We start from the raw sequence: 17,257 nt of genomic DNA, 5'->3' as shown, positions 1-17,257 counted from the left end.
TGTGCAGAGGTGAAGCACCTGCTATGGTACAGCAGCCCCAGGATCTGTGCAGAGGTGAAGTACCTGCTATGGCACAGCAGCCCCGGGATCTGTGAAGAGTTGAAGTACCTTCCATGGCACAGCAGCCCGGGAGCTGTGCAGAGGTGAAGTACCTGCCATGTCACAGCAGCCCTGGATCTGTGCACCGGTGAAGTACCTGCTATGGCACAGCAGTCCCGGGATCTGTGCAGAAGTGAAGTACCTGCTATGGGGCCCCAGTCCCGGGAGATGTGCAGAGGTGAGGTTCCTGCCATGGCACAGCAGCCCGGGAGATGTGCAGAGGTGAAGTATCTGCTATTGCACAGCTGCCCTGGATCTGTGCACAGGTGAAGTACCTGCCATGTCACAGAAGCCCCGGGAGATGGTCAGAGGTGACGTACCTGCTATGGCACAGCAGCCCCAGGATCTGTGTAGAGGTGAAGTACCTGCTATGTCACAGCAGCCCTAGGAGCTGTGCAGAGGTGAAGTACCCGCCATGGCACAGCAGCCCCGGGAGCTGTGCAGAGGTGAAGTACCTGCAATGTCACAGCTGCCCTGGATCTGTGCACAGGTGAAGTACCTGCTATGGCACAGCAGTCCCGGGATCTGTGCAGAAGTGAAGTACCTGCTATGGCACCCCAGCCCCGGGAGATGTGCAGAGGTGAAGTTCCTGCCATGGCACAGAAGCCCCGGTAGATGTGCAGAGGTGAAGTACCTGCCATGGCACAGCAGCCCCGGTAGATGTGCAGAGGTGAAGTACCTGCTATGGCACAGCAGCCCCGGGATCTGTGCAGAGTTCAAGTATTTGCTATGGCACAGCAGCCCCGGGATCTGTGCAGAGGTGACGTATCTGCTATGTCACAGCAGCCCTGGGAGCTGTGCAGAGGTACAGTACCTGCCATGTCACAGAAGCCCCGGGAGATGTGCAGAGGTGAAGTACCTGCTATGGCACAGCAGCCCCAGGATCTGTGTAGAGGTGAAGTACCTGCTATGTCACAGCAGCCCTAGGAGCTGTGCAGAGGTGAAGTACCCGCCATGGCACAGCAGCCCCGGGAGCTGTGCAGAGGTGAAGTACCTGCAATGTCACAGCTGCCCTGGATCTGTGCACAGGTGAAGTACCTGCTATGGCACAGCAGTCCCGGGATCTGTGCAGAAGTGAAGTACCTGCTATGGCACCCCAGCCCCGGGAGATGTGCAGAGGTGAAGTTCCTGCCATGGCACAGAAGCCCCGGTAGATGTGCAGAGGTGAAGTACCTGCCATGGCACAGCAGCCCCGGTAGATGTGCAGAGGTGAAGTACCTGCTATGGCACAGCAGCCCCGGGATCTGTGCAGAGTTCAAGTATTTGCTATGGCACAGCAGCCCCGGGATCTGTGCAGAGGTGACGTATCTGCTATGTCACAGCAGCCCTGGGAGCTGTGCAGAGGTACAGTACCTGCCATGTCACAGAAGCCCCGGGAGATGTGCAGAGGTGAAGTACCTGCTATGGCTCAGCAGCCCCAGGATCTGTGTAGAGGTGAAGTACCTGCTATGTCACAGCAGCCCTAGGAGCTGTGCAGAGGTGAAGTACCCGCCATGGCACAGCAGCCCCGGGTGATGTGCAGAGGTGAAGTTCCTGCTATGGCACAGCAGCCCTTGGAGCTGTGCAGAGGTGAAGTGCCTGCCATGGCACAGCAGCCCCGGTAGATGTGCAGAGGTGAAGTACCTGCCATGGCACAGCAGCCCCGGGAGATGTGCAGAGGTGAAGTACCTGCTATGGCACAGCAGCCCCAGGATCTGTGTAGAGGTGAAGTACCTGCAATGTCACAGCTGCCCTGGATCTGTGCACAGGTGAAGTACCTGCTATGGCACAGCAGTCCCGGGATCTGTGCAGAAGTGAAGTACCTGCTATGGCACCCCAGCCCCGGGAGATGTGCAGAGGTGAAGTTCCTGCTATGGCACAGCAGCCCCGGGAGATGTGCAGAGGTGAAGTAACTGCTATTGCACAGCTGCCCTGGATCTGTGCACAGGTGAAGCACCTGCCATGGCACAGCAGCCCCGGTAGATGTGCAGAGGTGAAGTACCTGCTATGGCACAGCAGCCCCGGGATCTGTGGAGAGGTAAAGTAACTGCTATGGCACAGCAGCCCTAGGAGCTGTGCAGAGGTGAAGTACCCGCCATGGCACAAGAGCCGCGGGATCTGTGCAGAGGTGAAGTACCTGCAATGTCACAGCTGCCCTAGGAGCTGTGCAGAGTTGAAGTACCTGCCATGGCACAGCAGCCCTAGGAGCTGTGCAGAGGTGAAGTACCCGCCATGGCACAGCAGCCGCGGGATCTGTGCAGAGGTGAAGTACCTGCTATGGCACCCCAGCCCCGGGAGATGTGCAGAGGTGAAGTTCCTGCCATGGCACAGCAGCCCCGGGAGATGTGCAGAGGTGACGTATCTGCTATGTCACAGCAGCCCTGGGAGCTGTGCAGAGGTACAGTACCTGCCATGGCACAGACGCCCCAAGAGATGTGCAGTGGTGAAGTACCTGCTTTGGCACAGCATCCCCAGGATCTGTGTAGAGGTGAAGTACCTGCTATGTCACAGCAGCCCTAGGAGCTGTGCAGAGGTGAAGTACCCGCCATGGCACAAGAGCCGTGGGATCTGTGCAGAGGTGAAGTACCTGCAATGTCACAGCTGCCCTAGGAGCTGTGCAGAGTTGAAGTACCTGCCATGGCACAGCAGCCCTAGGAGCTGTGCAGAGGTGAAGTACCCGCCATGGCACAGCAGCCGCGGGATCTGTGCAGAGGTGAAGTACCTGCTATGGCACAGCAGCCCTAGGAGCTGTGCAGAGTTGAAGTACCTGCCATGGCACAGCAGCCCCGGGAGCTGTGCAGAGGTGAAGTACCTGCAATGTCACAGCTGCCCTGGATCTGTGCACAGGTGAAGTACCTGCTATGGCACAGCAGTCCCGGGATCTGTGCAGAAGTGAAGTACCTGCTATGGTACAGCAGCCCCGGGAGATGTGCAGAGGTGAAGTTCCTGCTATGGCACAGCAGCCCCGGGAGATGTGCTGAGGTGAAGTACCTACTATGGCACAGCAGCCCCGGGAGATGTGCAGAGGTGAAGTACCTGCTATTGCACAGCTGCCCTGGATCTGTGCACAGGTGAAGTATCTGCCATGGCGCAGCAGACCCGGTAGATGTGCAGAGGTGAAGTACCTGCTATGGAATAGCAGCCCCGGGAGATGTGCAGAGGTGAATTACCTGCCATGGCACAGCAGCCCCGGGCGATGTGCAGAGGTGAAGTACCTGCCATGGCACAGCAGCCCCGGGAGCTGTGCAGAGGTGAAGTACCTGCCATGGCACAGCAGCTCCGGGAGCTGGGCAGAGGTGAAGTACCTGCTATGGCACAGCAGCCGCGGGATCTGTGCAGAGGTGAAGTACCTGCCATGGCACAGCAGCCCCGGGAGCTGTGCAGAGGTGAAGTACCTGCAATGTCACAGCTGCCCTGGATCTGTGCACAGGTGAAGTATCTGCTATGGCACTGCAGCCCTGGGAGATGTGCAGAGGTGAAGTACCTGGTATGGCACAGCAGCCCCGGGAGATGTGCAGAGGTGAAGTACCTGCTATGGCACAGCAGCCCCGGGAGATGTGCAGAGGTGAAGTACCTGATATGGCGCAGCAGTCCCTGGATCTGTGCACAGGTGAAGTACCTACTATGGCACAGCAGTCCTGGGGTCTGTGCAGAGGTGAAGTACCTGCTATGGCACAGCAGCCCCGGGAGATGTGCAGAGGTGAAGTACCTGATATGGCACAGCAGCCCCTGGATCTGTACACAGGTGAAGTACCTGCTATGGCACAGCAGTCCCGGGGTCTGTGCAGAGGTGAAGTATCTGCTATGGCACTGCAGCCCCGGGAGATGTGCACAGGTGAAGTACCTGCCATGGCACAGCTGCCCCAGGATCTGTGCAGGGGTGAAGTACCTGCTATGGCACAGCAGTCCCGGGGTCTGTGCAGAGGTGAAGTACCTGCTATGGCACAGCAGTCCCGGGATCTGTGCAGAAGTGAAGTACCTGCTATGGCACTCCAGTCCCGGGAGATGTGCAGAGGTGAAGTTCCTGCCATGGCACAGCAGCCCCGGTAGATGTGCAGAGGTGAAGTACCTGCCATGGCACAGCAGCCCCGGGAGATGTGCAGAGGTGAAGTACCTGCTATGGCACAGCAGCCCCAGGATCTGTGTAGAGGTGAAGTACCTGCAATGTCACAGCTGCCCTGGATCTGTGCACAGGTGAAGTACCTGCCATGGCACAGCAGCCCCGGGAGATGTGCAGAGGTGAAGTAACTGCTATTGCACAGCTGCCCTGGATCTGTGCACAAGTGAAGCACCTGCCATGGCACAGCAGCCCCGGTAGATGTGCAGAGGTGAAGTACCTGCTATGGCACAGCAGCCCCGGGATCTGTGCAGAGTTGAAGTACTTGCTATGGCACAGCAGCCCCGGGATCTGTGCAGAGGTGACGTATCTGCTATGTCACAGCAGCCCTGTGAGCTGTGCAGAGGTACAGTACCTGCCATGGCACAGACGCCCCAGGAGATGTGCAGAGGTGAAGTACCTGCTATGGCACAGCAGCCCCAGGATCTGTGTAGAGGTGAAGTACCTGCTATGTCACAGCAGCCCTAGGAGCTGTGCAGAGGTGAAGTACCTGCCATGGCACAAGAGCCGCGGGATCTGTGCAGAGGTGAAGTACCTGCAATTTCACAGCTGCCCTAGGAGCTGTGCAGAGTTGAAGTACCTGCCATGGCACAGCAGCCCTAGGAGCTGTGCAGAGGTGAAGTACCCGCCATGGCACAGCAGCCGCGGGATCTGTGCAGAGGTGAAGTACCTGCTATGTCACAGCAACCCTAGGAGCTGTGCAGAGTTGAAGTACCTGCCATGGCACAGATGCCCAGGGAGCTGTGCAGAGGTGAAGTACCTGCAATGTCACAGCTGCCCTGGATCTGTGCACAGGTGAAGTACCTGCTATAGCACAGCAGTCCCGGGATCTGTGCAGAAGTGAAGTACCTGCTATGGCACAGCAGCCCAGGGAGATGTGCAGAGGTGAAGTACCTGCTATTGCACAGCTGCCCTGGATCTGTGCACAGGTGAAGTACCTGCCATGGCACAGCAGCCCCGGTAGATGTGCAGAGGTGAAGTACCTGCTATGGAACAGCAGCCCCGGGAGATGTGCAGAGGTGAATTACCTGCCATGGCACAGCAGCCCCCGGAGATGTGCAGAGGTGAAGTACCTGCCATGGCACAGCAGCCCCGGGAGCTGTGCAGAGGTGAAGTACCTGCCATGGCACAGCAGCCCCGGGAGCTGTGGAGAGGTGAAGTACCTGCTATGGCACAGCAGCCGCGTGATCTGTGCAGAAGTGAAGTACCTGCCATGGCACAGCAGCCCCGGGAGCTGTGCAGAGGTGAAGTACCTGCAATGTCACAGCTGCCCTGGATCTGTGCACAGGTGAAGTATCTGCTATGGCACTGCAGCCCTGGGAGATGTGCAGAGGTGAAGTACCTGCTATGGCACAGCAGCCCCGGGAGATGTGCAGAGGTGAAGTACCTGCTATGGCACAGCAGTCCCTGGATCTGTGCAGAGGTGAAGTACCTGATATGGCACAGCAGCCCCTGGATCTGTGCACAGGTGAAGTACCTGCTATGTCACAGCAGCCCTAGGAGCTGTGCAGAGGTGAAGTACCCGCCATGGCACAGCAGCCCCGTGAGCTGTGCAGAGGTGAAGTACCTGCAATGTCACAGCTGCCCTGGATCTGTGCACAGGTGAAGTACTTGCTATGGCACAGCAGTCCCGGGATCTGTGCAGAAGTGAAGTACCTGCTATGGCACAGCAGCCCTGGGAGATGTGCAGAGGTGAAGTTCCTGCTATGGCACAGCAGCCCATGGAGCTGTGCAGAGGTGAAGTGCCTGCCATGGCACAGCAGCCCCGGTAGATATGCAGAGGTGAAGTAGCTGCCATGGCACAGCAGCCCCGTGAGATGTGCAGAGGTGAAGTACCTGCCATGGCACAGCAGCCCCAGGATCTGTGTAGAGGTGAAGTACCTGCAATGTCACAGCTGCCCTGGATCTGTGCACAGGTGAAGTACCTGCTATGGCACAGCAGTCCCGAGATCTGTGCAGAAGTGAAGTACCTGCTATGGCACCCCAGCCCCTGGAGATGTGCAGAGGTGAAGTTCCTGCCATGGCACAGCAGCCCCGGGAGATGTGCAGAGGTGAAGTAACTGCTATTGCACAGCTGCTCTGGATCTGTGCACAGGTGAAGCACCTGCCATGGCACAGCAGCCCCGGTAGATGTGCAGAGGTGAAGTACCTGCTATGGCACAGCAGCCCCGGGATCTGTGCAGAGTTGAAGTACTTGCTATGGCACAGCAGCCCCGGGATCTGTGCAGAGGTGACGTATCTGCTATGTCACAGCAGCCCTGGGAGCTGTGCAGAGGTACAGTACCTGCCATGGCACAGCAGCCCCGGGAGATGTGCAGAGGTGAAGTACCTGCTATGGCACAGCAGCCCCAGGATCTGTGTAGAGGTGAAGTACCTGCTATGTCACAGCAGCCCTAGGAGCTGTGCAGAGGTGAAGTACCCGCCATGGCACAGCAGCCGCAGGATCTGTGCAGAGTTGAAGTACCTGCAATGTCACAGCTGCCCTGGATCTGTGCACAGGTGAAGTACCTGCTATGGCACAGCAGTCCCGGTAGATGTGCAGAGGTGAAGTTCCTGCTATGGCACAGCAGCCCTTGGAGCTGTGCAGAGGTGAAGTACCTGCTATGGCACAGCAGCCCCGGGAGATGTGCAGAGGTGAAGTACCTGCCATGGCACAGCAGCCCCGGTAGATCTGCAGAGGTGAAGTACCTACTATTGCACAGCTGCCCTGGATCTGTGCACAGGTGAAGTACGTTCCATGACACAGCAGCCCCGGGAGATGTGCAGAGGTAAAGTACCTGCTATTGCACAGCTGCCATGGATCTGTGCACAGGTGAAGTACCTGCTATGGCACAGCAGCCCTTGGAGCTGTGCAGAGGTGAAGTACCTGCCATGGCACAGCAGCCCCGGGAGATGTGCAGAGGTGAAGTACCTGCTATTGCACAGCTGCCCTGGATCTGTGCACAGGTGAAGTACCTGCCATGGCACAGCAGCCCCGGTAGATGTGCAGAGGTGAAGTACCTGCTATGGCACAGCAGCCCCGGGAGATGTGCAAAGGTGAATTACCTGCCATGGCACAGCAGCCACGGGAGATGTGCATAGGTGAAGTACCTGCCATGGCACAGCATCCCCGGGAGCTGTGCAGAGGTGAAGTACCTGCCATGGAACAGCAGCCCCGGTAGATGTGCAGAGGTGAAGTACCTGCTATGGCACAGCAGCCCCGGGAGATGTGCAGAGGTGAAGTACCTGCCATGGCACAGCAGCCCCGGGAGATGTGCAGAGGTGAAGTACCTGCTATTGCACAGCTGCCCTGGATCTGTGCACAGGTGAAGTACCTGCCATGGCACAGCAGCCCCGGTAGATGTGCAGAGGTGAAGTACCTGCTATGGCACAGCAGCCCTGTGGGCTGTGCAGAGGTGAAGTACCTGCTATGGCACAGCAGCCTTGGGAGCTGTGCAGAGCTGAAGTACCTGCTATGGCACAGCAGTCCCCGGAGCTGTGCAGAGGTGAAGTACCTGCTATGGCACAGCAGTCCCTGTATCTGTGCACAGGTAAAGTACCTGCTATGGTACAGCAGCCCTGGGAGCTGTGCAGAGGTGAAGTACCTGTTATGTCACAGCAGCCCTGGGAGCTGTGCAGAGCTGAAGTGCCTGCCATGGCACAACAGCCATGGGAGATGTGCAGAGGTGAAGTACCTGCTATGTCACAGCAGCCCTGAGAGCTGTGTAGAGGTGAAGTGCCTGCTATGGCACAGCAGCCCTGGGATCTGTGCACAGGTGAAGTACCTGCTATGGCACAGCAAACCCGGGAGATGTGCAGAGGTGAAGTACCTGCTATGGCACAGCAAACCCAGGATCTCTGCAGAAGTGAAGTACCTGCCATGGCACAGCAAGCCCAGGATCTCTGCAGAAGTGAAGTACCTGCCATGGCACAGCTGCATCCGAAGCGACGCAGAAAGGATACCGACGTAACGTCTCTCAAAGTCTGGAAAAGGCGCTGGCCCTGACATGTCACACATTACTCGGCGCTCTACTCCCGGGGACCGGTCTGAGCCCTGCGGTGGGCGACGCCCGATCTGGTGTGCTCCCTCCTGTCATAGCAGGCCTCTGCGAGCCCAGTGGGGGAAGGGGCCTCAACAAACCTGTGGGTGCATAGCTGCAGGTTCGAATCTCGCTAGTACAGGCTCAGCCTTTCAGTCTCTCGAGGTGGGTGAAATGAGGGCCGTTGGATTATGGCCTCCAGACGCCGCCCTCCCCGTGCGGGCGTTATTCATATTAAAGCCCCCCTCTTGCTTGGTTGAAATGGACGCGATGAAGCTGCAGAAGTTGGGGGCGGGGGGCCAGCTGCCCCCCGCGCGGCCTTTCTCCGGGCTGGCCGCCGCGCCGCCTGCGCTCCCGGCTCTGTAATTATTCCACTTTCTGCCTGTAGCGCCAGCGTTCCTCCTCGACGTCCTCTCCCCGCTCCCCGCGCTCCCGGGGCCCCGCCACGCTGTCACTCACAGGCTTTCAAGTCAGCCATGTACAGATCGGAGAGAAAAGACGCCGGCACCGGGGGGCGGGGGAGGTGTGGGGGGGTAAGTGCTCTGGGCCCCCTCCCCGCCACTCGAGGGGGGGGCGGCGGGTGGGGGCTGCAGGGACACCAGAAGGCCCGCCGCGTTTGGGGGGAGCGTCGCGCGCAACATGCCTCCTTCACACGGAAATGACACCGAATCATGTCTTATTTCCACTCCTGTCACCCCCCCCCCTTTTAAACGGCAATATCGGATAAAAACAGCCCTTTAGGGGGGCTCAGGCATTCAGGTGGGGGATGTTGCAAGCTAGCATGCAGCTGGATGGTGCAGAATGTTCGGGGGGCTGTGGCAGGAGAGGGTTCAAGAAGATTGGGGGATTACCGCGAGGGTTGGCCCAAGATGGCCCTTGCGACACTGTGGGAAATAGTGGGGGGGGGGGGACACGTTCTGCTGGGGCAGAGTCACTCCCTTCTCAGGCTTCTACTGCTGTGTGAGGATGTGAAAGGCCACAAGGCTGCTGTGTGAGGATGTGAAAGGCCACAGGGCTGCTGGGTGAGGATGTGAAAGGCCACAGGGCTGCCAGAGAGCCGGCCATGTCTCGGGCGCATCGGCGTGAAGAGCCGTCTGGCTTGGGAGGCGCCAGTCAGTCACCTGTCAGCGTCTCTTGGAGAGACTGGCGCGGCGGGGCTGCGGGAAACCTGTGCATGGCAGCACTGGCAGCTGCCACGCCAAGCAGCCCGGGCTGCTCACGTGCACAGTGCATGCACCTGAAACTCTGACAGCATTGGGTGCGCGCCAGTCACGTGTCAGGCGCTTCCCGGGGAACCTAGAGGGGCAGCGCCGTGAAAGTCCGCCTTCCACCGGGTGGCATGACAGTCGGGTGCACCGTTGGGGCCGTTGGAGTTTCTCGCCTGGGACCTCCCTAGAATGATGCAATGTTTCTTGTCCAGTTGAGCTGTGAGATGTGCTCCCTACATGGATGCTGCCCACTCTTCCCCAAAATAAAGATCCCCCTCTACATGGCGAGTGACAAGGGGCAGGTGCACCTCAGGAGCCCGCTAGGAGCAGCCTCAGAGGTTCCGGCAGTGCTCAGACCTGCAGCCAGCGCAAGAAATGATTCAAAGTACTGCGAAGTGGCGCGTGTACCCGCCAGGAGCCAGTGGAGTGATTTGAGGGCTGGGGGGAGGTGGTCCCTATGCTTAAACCCCAGAATCAGTCCGGCCCCTTTGTTCTGTAGGGCTTAAGCTGGCGGGTAAGGTTTTGGAAGGCCTAAGTGCAGGCCATTCAAGCTGTTGCATTTCATGGCATGCCATGGCACATTGCATGTGTAGAACAAGGCTGAAACATGTTTGGGGATAATTGTGGTCTCGTGCTGAAGGGATGTGACCTCGCGGTTCGGGCTGGACTGCCTCTTTTGGGGTGGGACCAAGCCTGATTTGCATATGGTCCTTCCCCTTTCTGTAATGGCTTGGCAGGTGAAGAACGGTGGTCTGGAGGGTTGCCCATAGCGACGCCAGAGGTTCAGATGAATTCTAAACTTTTCAGCCAGCACCTCTTTTGTTTTGCTTTAGCCAGCCCGAGTGGGTCAGGTATGCTCAGTCGTGGGTCCCGTGCCTGCTGGGTCTATAGATTTAGGATACACCTCACTGAGGCCCGCACCTGTCTGGGGATGCTTGTGGTCTCGTGCTGAAGGGATGTGACCTCGCGGTTCGGGCTGGACTGCCTCTTTTGGGGTGGGTCCATCCTGATTTGCATATGGTGTTTTCCCTTACTGCAATGGCATGGCCCGCTGAGGATTTATGGTCGAGAAGGATGAACAGAGCTGTGCTAAAGGCTTAAATTAATTCTAAACCTTCCAGCCATCAGCTCTTCTGCTTTGCTTTACAATAGCACATTTACAGATGGCGGAGGCCTTCCCACGAAGGCTGCCTGGACAATAGCACAAAGATGAGAGCAAGTGGTGAGCCCGTTTATGAGGTTTCGACGGTAGTGGGACACAGGAGACAAAACAAACAAAAAAACTGAAAAAATATATATAAATATTTTTAAGAAACAAGTAACTTACAAAGGTAATATCAGCCTAGCAGGGCAAGTGGTTCAAACTAAATGGGAATACTGGACAAATATAAAACATGACATTATTACGCAGCACTGGACGGAGTGATTTGGGTCTGGTACCGAGGATGGGGAGAGCTCCCGCTTTGGCAAGTAAGTGAACTAACAAACTTTGAAGAGGCGCACAATCAGACTAGCTTTGATGGGGGTGGGCACCAGGTTCTAATAGGGCAGGGCAGGCATGGAGATGAAGCGGAATCGAGAGGTGACACAAAGGGGACATGGCACAACGAGGATGAGTGCAGAGGAGGAGAGGAGGAAACAAGCGTGAGCGGGCAGAGCTGAAGTCAGTTGGGTGTTGAGGAGGGTAATGATGAGCAAGACAATTGACAGCTCTGTAGACGAGCAAAATAATTTTGAAAAGGGAGTGGTTGTGTATGGAGAGCTGACCAGCATGGCATGGGGAGGTACAAGTGGGGGAGGATCTGAGTAGGTTCTAAAGAGTCACCAAAGAGGTCATAGTTAAAGCCAAAGGACAAGATAAGTCTTCCTAGGGCAGAGATATAGAGTCCAAGAACTGATCCTTGAGGGTGCCAACAGGGGGGTGGGTGGGTGCAGAGTTTTTGCAACTTGAATGGTATTTCAAAGGAGTGACCTTCCAGATAGGAGGCAATTCAGGTCAGAGCAGATTTGTGAAACCCAATATCCTGGGGAGTGAGTAGGAGAGAGGAGTGGGTGACAGTGACTAAAGTGTCAGAGAAGTCAACAAGGATGAGTATAGAAGACAATTTGGAGTTGAAAAATGCTTTGTGAAAAATAGCACTAACTTGTGACATTGGAGCTAATTTGCATACCCACAATTCACTACCCATTAGGCCCTGAACTAGAGGTGAACGTCCAGTAATGCTACAGTGTAGCACTGTGCTCTCTGTAACTTGGCTGAAATTGCTAATTCTGCCTTCGCATTTCAGGGGGAAGGGGTTTTCAAGTCTTTTGTAACCACCCTAACTTTTCTGGTGTTTGCTCAACATACCCCAATGCATCAACCACAAGGGTCTAGACTATACTGCACTGATGATCCCTAATAAGGGTGAAAATTGTCGCTGTTGTTTGAATCCTTGAGAGCTGTCTGTCTTGGGTTGGAAAACGCTATGGATAAAATATCACTGTCTTTTGGACAGAGACTTGACAGTTGATATAAGGTGTATATCCACAATCGGTTGCCCATGTGGCTCTGAACTGTAGGTGAACCTCCAGCCATAAATATACAGAGAAAGCGAGACAGAGAGAGCGAGATAGTGAGAGAGAGACAGTGGGAGAGAGAGAGAGAGACCGAGAGAGAAAGAGAGATGGGAAGGAGTTGAAGACAGAATTTCATTCACAATTGTGTGGAAGGGAAAAGAGACACCGGTAGAGAAACAAATATAAGTGCAATGTGGACATGGGCCCCGAAGACGAGAACGCGGAAATGACTGGCATAGGCATGAGGAGGAATGGCATGTAGAGGTTTGCAAAGCAACAACAATTAAACACATGCAAAGGGTGTATTCAATCAGTCGTAATAACCACTGGGGGCGTATGAGGGGGGAGAGGAATGAAGCAAAGCAGGAATGAAGGAGAGTCAGAAGCTATGGAGAGAACCAAAAGGAAGGACCCCTCTAGTCGCAGGTAGAAGACCACAGCCATGTAATGGGAAATGCTGCAGATAAGATTGCGGGACACAGTGTGGGAAGACAGATGTAAACATGGAGCAAAGGACAGAAGGGTGGTTGGCAATCATGTGGCAAACAACCAGATCATCAACCCATGCTTACCTTACAAGGTCCCTGTTGTACAGAGACTGTGCGGATTCCCTGCCCAGGATGTACACCTGCCCTTTAAAGACTGACAGTTGAACTTTGCCCTCTACCATCTCCTGTGACTTTTCGATGCAGCTTCGAACAAAATCACACTCAGGGCTAAACCAAAAGCCTGGGGAAGAAAATAATTGTAGTGTGAATGTAGTGCAGTGGTTGCTTGCATGTACTATTCCATCCATTACTTTCCATGAAAAATGAAATGATTGCACTAAAATATTTTAGCAGTCATCTCTTGCATGATCAATTTATTGTCAATAAAGATACTGATCACTTTATTAACTTATTTTCACTTGGATAAGGAAATCATTTGCAATTAGAATTCACATTCACCTATTTAAAGAAAATGAATTAATGTTCACTCTATGTAAAAATTCATAGCAATTAAGATAATCTAATCATGGTTCCTTATGTAATCAATTGTATACCACAGATACAAGGAATAATTCTCTATTTGGATATTCATTTTCTGAGTAGACCACACATTCATGGCCACTGGAATAATAGAAGTAACCGCATTTATGTAAGGTATTCATCTAATTTTCTATAATTCATTACCCCCACCTAGATAAGGAATACATTCCCCTCCATCTAGATGTTCACCCCCACCTTGATAATGAATTTACCGCCACCTAGAAAATGTATTCACCTATGCCTATGTAATGAATCCATTCACCTCACCTAGATAATGAATTCACCTCCATCTTCATAACCAATTCACCTAGATAATGAATTCACCTCCACCTTGATAACCAATTCACCTAGATAATGAATTCATCTCTGCCTTGATAACCAATTCACCTAGATAATGAATTCACCTCCATCTTCATAACCAATTCACCTAGATAATGAATTCACCTCCACCTTGATAACCAATTCACCTAGATAATGAATCCACCTTGATAACCAATTCACCTAGATAATGAATCCACCTCCACCTTGATAACCAAATCACCTAGATAATGAATCCACCTTGATAACCAATTCACCTAGATAATGAATTCACCTCCACCTTGATAACCAATTCACCTAGATAATGAATCCACCTTGATAACCAATTCACCTAGATAATGAATTCACCTCCACCTTGATAACCAATTCACCTATATAATGAATCCACCTTGATAACCAATTCACCTAGATAATGAATCCACCTTGATAACCAATTCACCTAGATAATTAATTCACCTCCACCTTGATAACCAATTCACCTAGATAATGAATTCACCTCCACCTTGATAACCAATTCACCTAGATAATCAATCCACCTTGATAACCAATTCACCTAGATAATGAAATCACCTCTACCTTGATAACCAATTCACCTAGATAATCAATCCACCTCCACCTTGATAACCAATTCACCTAGATAATGAATCCACCTTGATAACCAATTCACCTAGATAATGAATTCACCTCTACCTTGATAACCAATTAACCTAGATAATGAATTCACCTCTACCTTGATAACCAATTCACCTAGATAATGAATTCACCTCCACCTTGATAACCAATTCACCTAGATAATTAATCCACCTCTACCTCGATAACCAATTCACCTAGATAATGAATCCACCTTGATAACCAATTCACCTAGATAATGAATTCACCTCCACCTTGATAACCAATTCACCTATATAATGAATCCACCTTGATTACAAATTCACCTAGATAATGAATTCACCTCCACCTTGATAACCAATTCACATAGATAATGAATACACCTTGATAACCAATTCACCAAGATAATGAATTCACCTCCACCTTGATAACCAATTCACCTAGATAATGAATTCACCTCTACCTTGATAACCAATTCACCTAGATAATGAATCCACCTTGATAACCAATTCACCTAGATAATGAATTCACCTCCACCTTGATAACCAATTCACCTAGATAATGAATTCACCTCTGCCTTGATAACCAATTCACCTAGATAATGAATTCACCTCCATCTTCATAACCAATTCACCTAGATAATGAATTCACCTCCACCTTGATAACCAATTCACCTAGATAATGAATCCACCTTGATAACCAATTCACCTATATAATGAATCCACCTCCACCTTGATAACCAAATCACCTAGATAATGAATCCACCTTGATAACCAATTCACCTAGATAATGAATTCACCTCCACCTTGATAACCAATTCACCTAGATAATGAATCCACCTTGATAACCAATTCACCTAGATAATGAATTCACCTCCACCTTGATAACCAATTCACCTATATAATGAATCCACCTTGATAACCAATTCACCTAGATAATGAATCCACCTTGATAACCAATTCACCTAGATAATTAATTCACCTCCACCTTGATAACCAATTCACCTAGATAATGAATTCACCTCCACCTTGATAACCAATTCACCTAGATAATGAATCCACCTTGATAACCAATTCACCTAGATAATGAAATCACCTCTACCTTGATAACCAATTCACCTAGATAATGAATCCACCTCCACCTTGATAACCAATTCACCTAGATAATGAATCCACCTTGATAACCAATTCACCTAGATAATGAATCCACCTTGATAACCAATTCACCTAGATAATAAATCCACCTCCACCTTGATAACCAATTCACCTAGATAATGAATCCACCTCCACCTTGATAACCAATTCACCTAGATAATGAATCCACCTTGATAACCAATTCACCTAGATAATGATTTCACCTCTACCTTGATAACCAATTCACCTAGATAATGAATCCACCTCCACCTTGATAACCAATTCACCTAGATAATGAATCCACCTTGATAACCAATTCACCTAGATAATGAATTCACATCCACCTTGATAACCAATTCACCTAGATAATGAATCCACCTTGATAACCAATTCACCTAGATAATGAATTCACCTCTACCTTGATAACCAATTCACCTACATAATGAATCCACCTCCACCGTGATAACCAATTCACCTAGATAATGAATCCACCTTGATAACCAATTCACCTAGATAATGAATTCACCTCCACCTTGATAACCAATTCACCTAGATAATGAATCCACCTTGATAACAAATTCACCTAGATAATGAATCCACCTTGATAACCAATTTACCTAGATAATGAATCCACCTCCACCTTGATAACCAATTCACCTAGATAATGAATCCACCTTGATAACCAATTCACCTAGATAATGAATTCACCTCCACCTTGAAAACCAATTCACCTAGATAATGAATCCACCTTGATAACCAATTCACCTAGATAATGAATCCTCCTCCACCTTGATAACCAATTCACCTAGATAATGAATCCACCTTGATAACCAATTCACCTAGATAATGAATTCACCTCTACCTTGAGAACCAATTCACCTAGATAATGAATCCACCTTGATAACCAATTCACCTAGATAATGAATCCACCTTGATAACAAATTCACCTAGATAATGAATTCACCTCTACCTTGATAACCAATTCACCTAGATAATGAATTCACCTCTACCTTGATAACCAATTCACCTAGATAATGAATTCACCTCCACCTTGATAACCAACTCACCTAGATAATGAATCCACCTTGATAACCAATTCACCAAGATAATGAATTCACCTCCACCTTGATAACAAATTCACCTAGATAATGAATTCACCTCTACCTTGATAACCAATTCACCTAGATAATGAATCCACCTTGATAACCAATTCACCTAGATAATGAATTCACCTCCACCTTGATAACCAATTCACCTAGATAACGAATTCACCTCTACCTTGATAGCCAATTCACCTAGATAATGAATTCACCTCCATCTTCATAACCAATTCACCTAGATAATGAATTCACCTCCACCTTGATAACCAATTCACCTAGATAATGAATCCACCTTGATAACCAATTCACCTAGATAATGAATCCACCTCCACCTTGATAACCAATTCACCTAGATAATGAATCCACCTTGATAACCAATTCACCAAGATAATGAATTCACCTCCACCTTGATAACCAATTCACCTAGATAATGAATCCACCTTGATAAACAATTCACCTAGATAATGAATTCACCTCCACCTTGATAACCAATTCACCTATATAATGAATCCACCTTGATAACCAATTCACCTAGATAATGAATCCACCTTGATAACCAATTCACCTAGATAATGAATTCACCTCCACCTTGATAACCAATTCACCTAGATAATGAATTCACCTCCACCTTGATAACCAATTCACCTAGATAATGAATCCACCTTGATAACCAATTCACCTAGATAATGAAATCACCTCTACCTTGATAACCAATTCACCTAGATAATGAATCCACCTCCACCTTGATAACCAATTCACCTAGATAATGAATCCACCTTGATAACCAATTCACCTAGATAATAAATCCACCTCCACCTTGATAACCAATTCACCTAGATAATGAATCCACCTCCACCTTGATAACCAATTCACTTAGATAATGAATCCACCTTGATAACCAATTCACCTAGATAATGAATTCACCTCTACCTTGATAACCAATTCACCTAGATAATGAATCCACCTCCGCCTTGATAACCAATTCACCTAGATAATGAATCCACCTTGATAACCAATTCACCTAGATAATGAATCCACCTTGATAACCAATTCACCTAGATAATGAATTCACCTCTACCTTGATAACC

The 17,257-nt window shown here is 50.9% G+C and overlaps 1 protein-coding gene across 1 annotated transcript in view; it reads right to left on the bottom strand.

The window, feature by feature from the left end:
* Window positions 1–17,257, bottom strand: part of ASS1 (argininosuccinate synthase 1) — a 514,067-nt gene that overhangs the window by 132,974 nt on the left and 363,836 nt on the right. The window contains exon 14 of the mRNA XM_069609263.1: window positions 12,554–12,710. Within this exon, the coding sequence (XP_069465364.1) occupies window positions 12,554–12,710 (157 nt within the window). The remainder of the gene's footprint in view (window positions 1–12,553; window positions 12,711–17,257) is intronic.

The sequence above is a fragment of the Ambystoma mexicanum genome, chromosome 8 (genome assembly GCF_040938575.1).
Source record: "Ambystoma mexicanum isolate Mex_15411 chromosome 8, UKY_AmexF1_1, whole genome shotgun sequence".
Taxonomy (NCBI): Eukaryota; Metazoa; Chordata; class Amphibia; order Caudata; family Ambystomatidae; genus Ambystoma; species Ambystoma mexicanum.
This window is presented reverse-complemented; position numbering and strand designations above follow the sequence as displayed.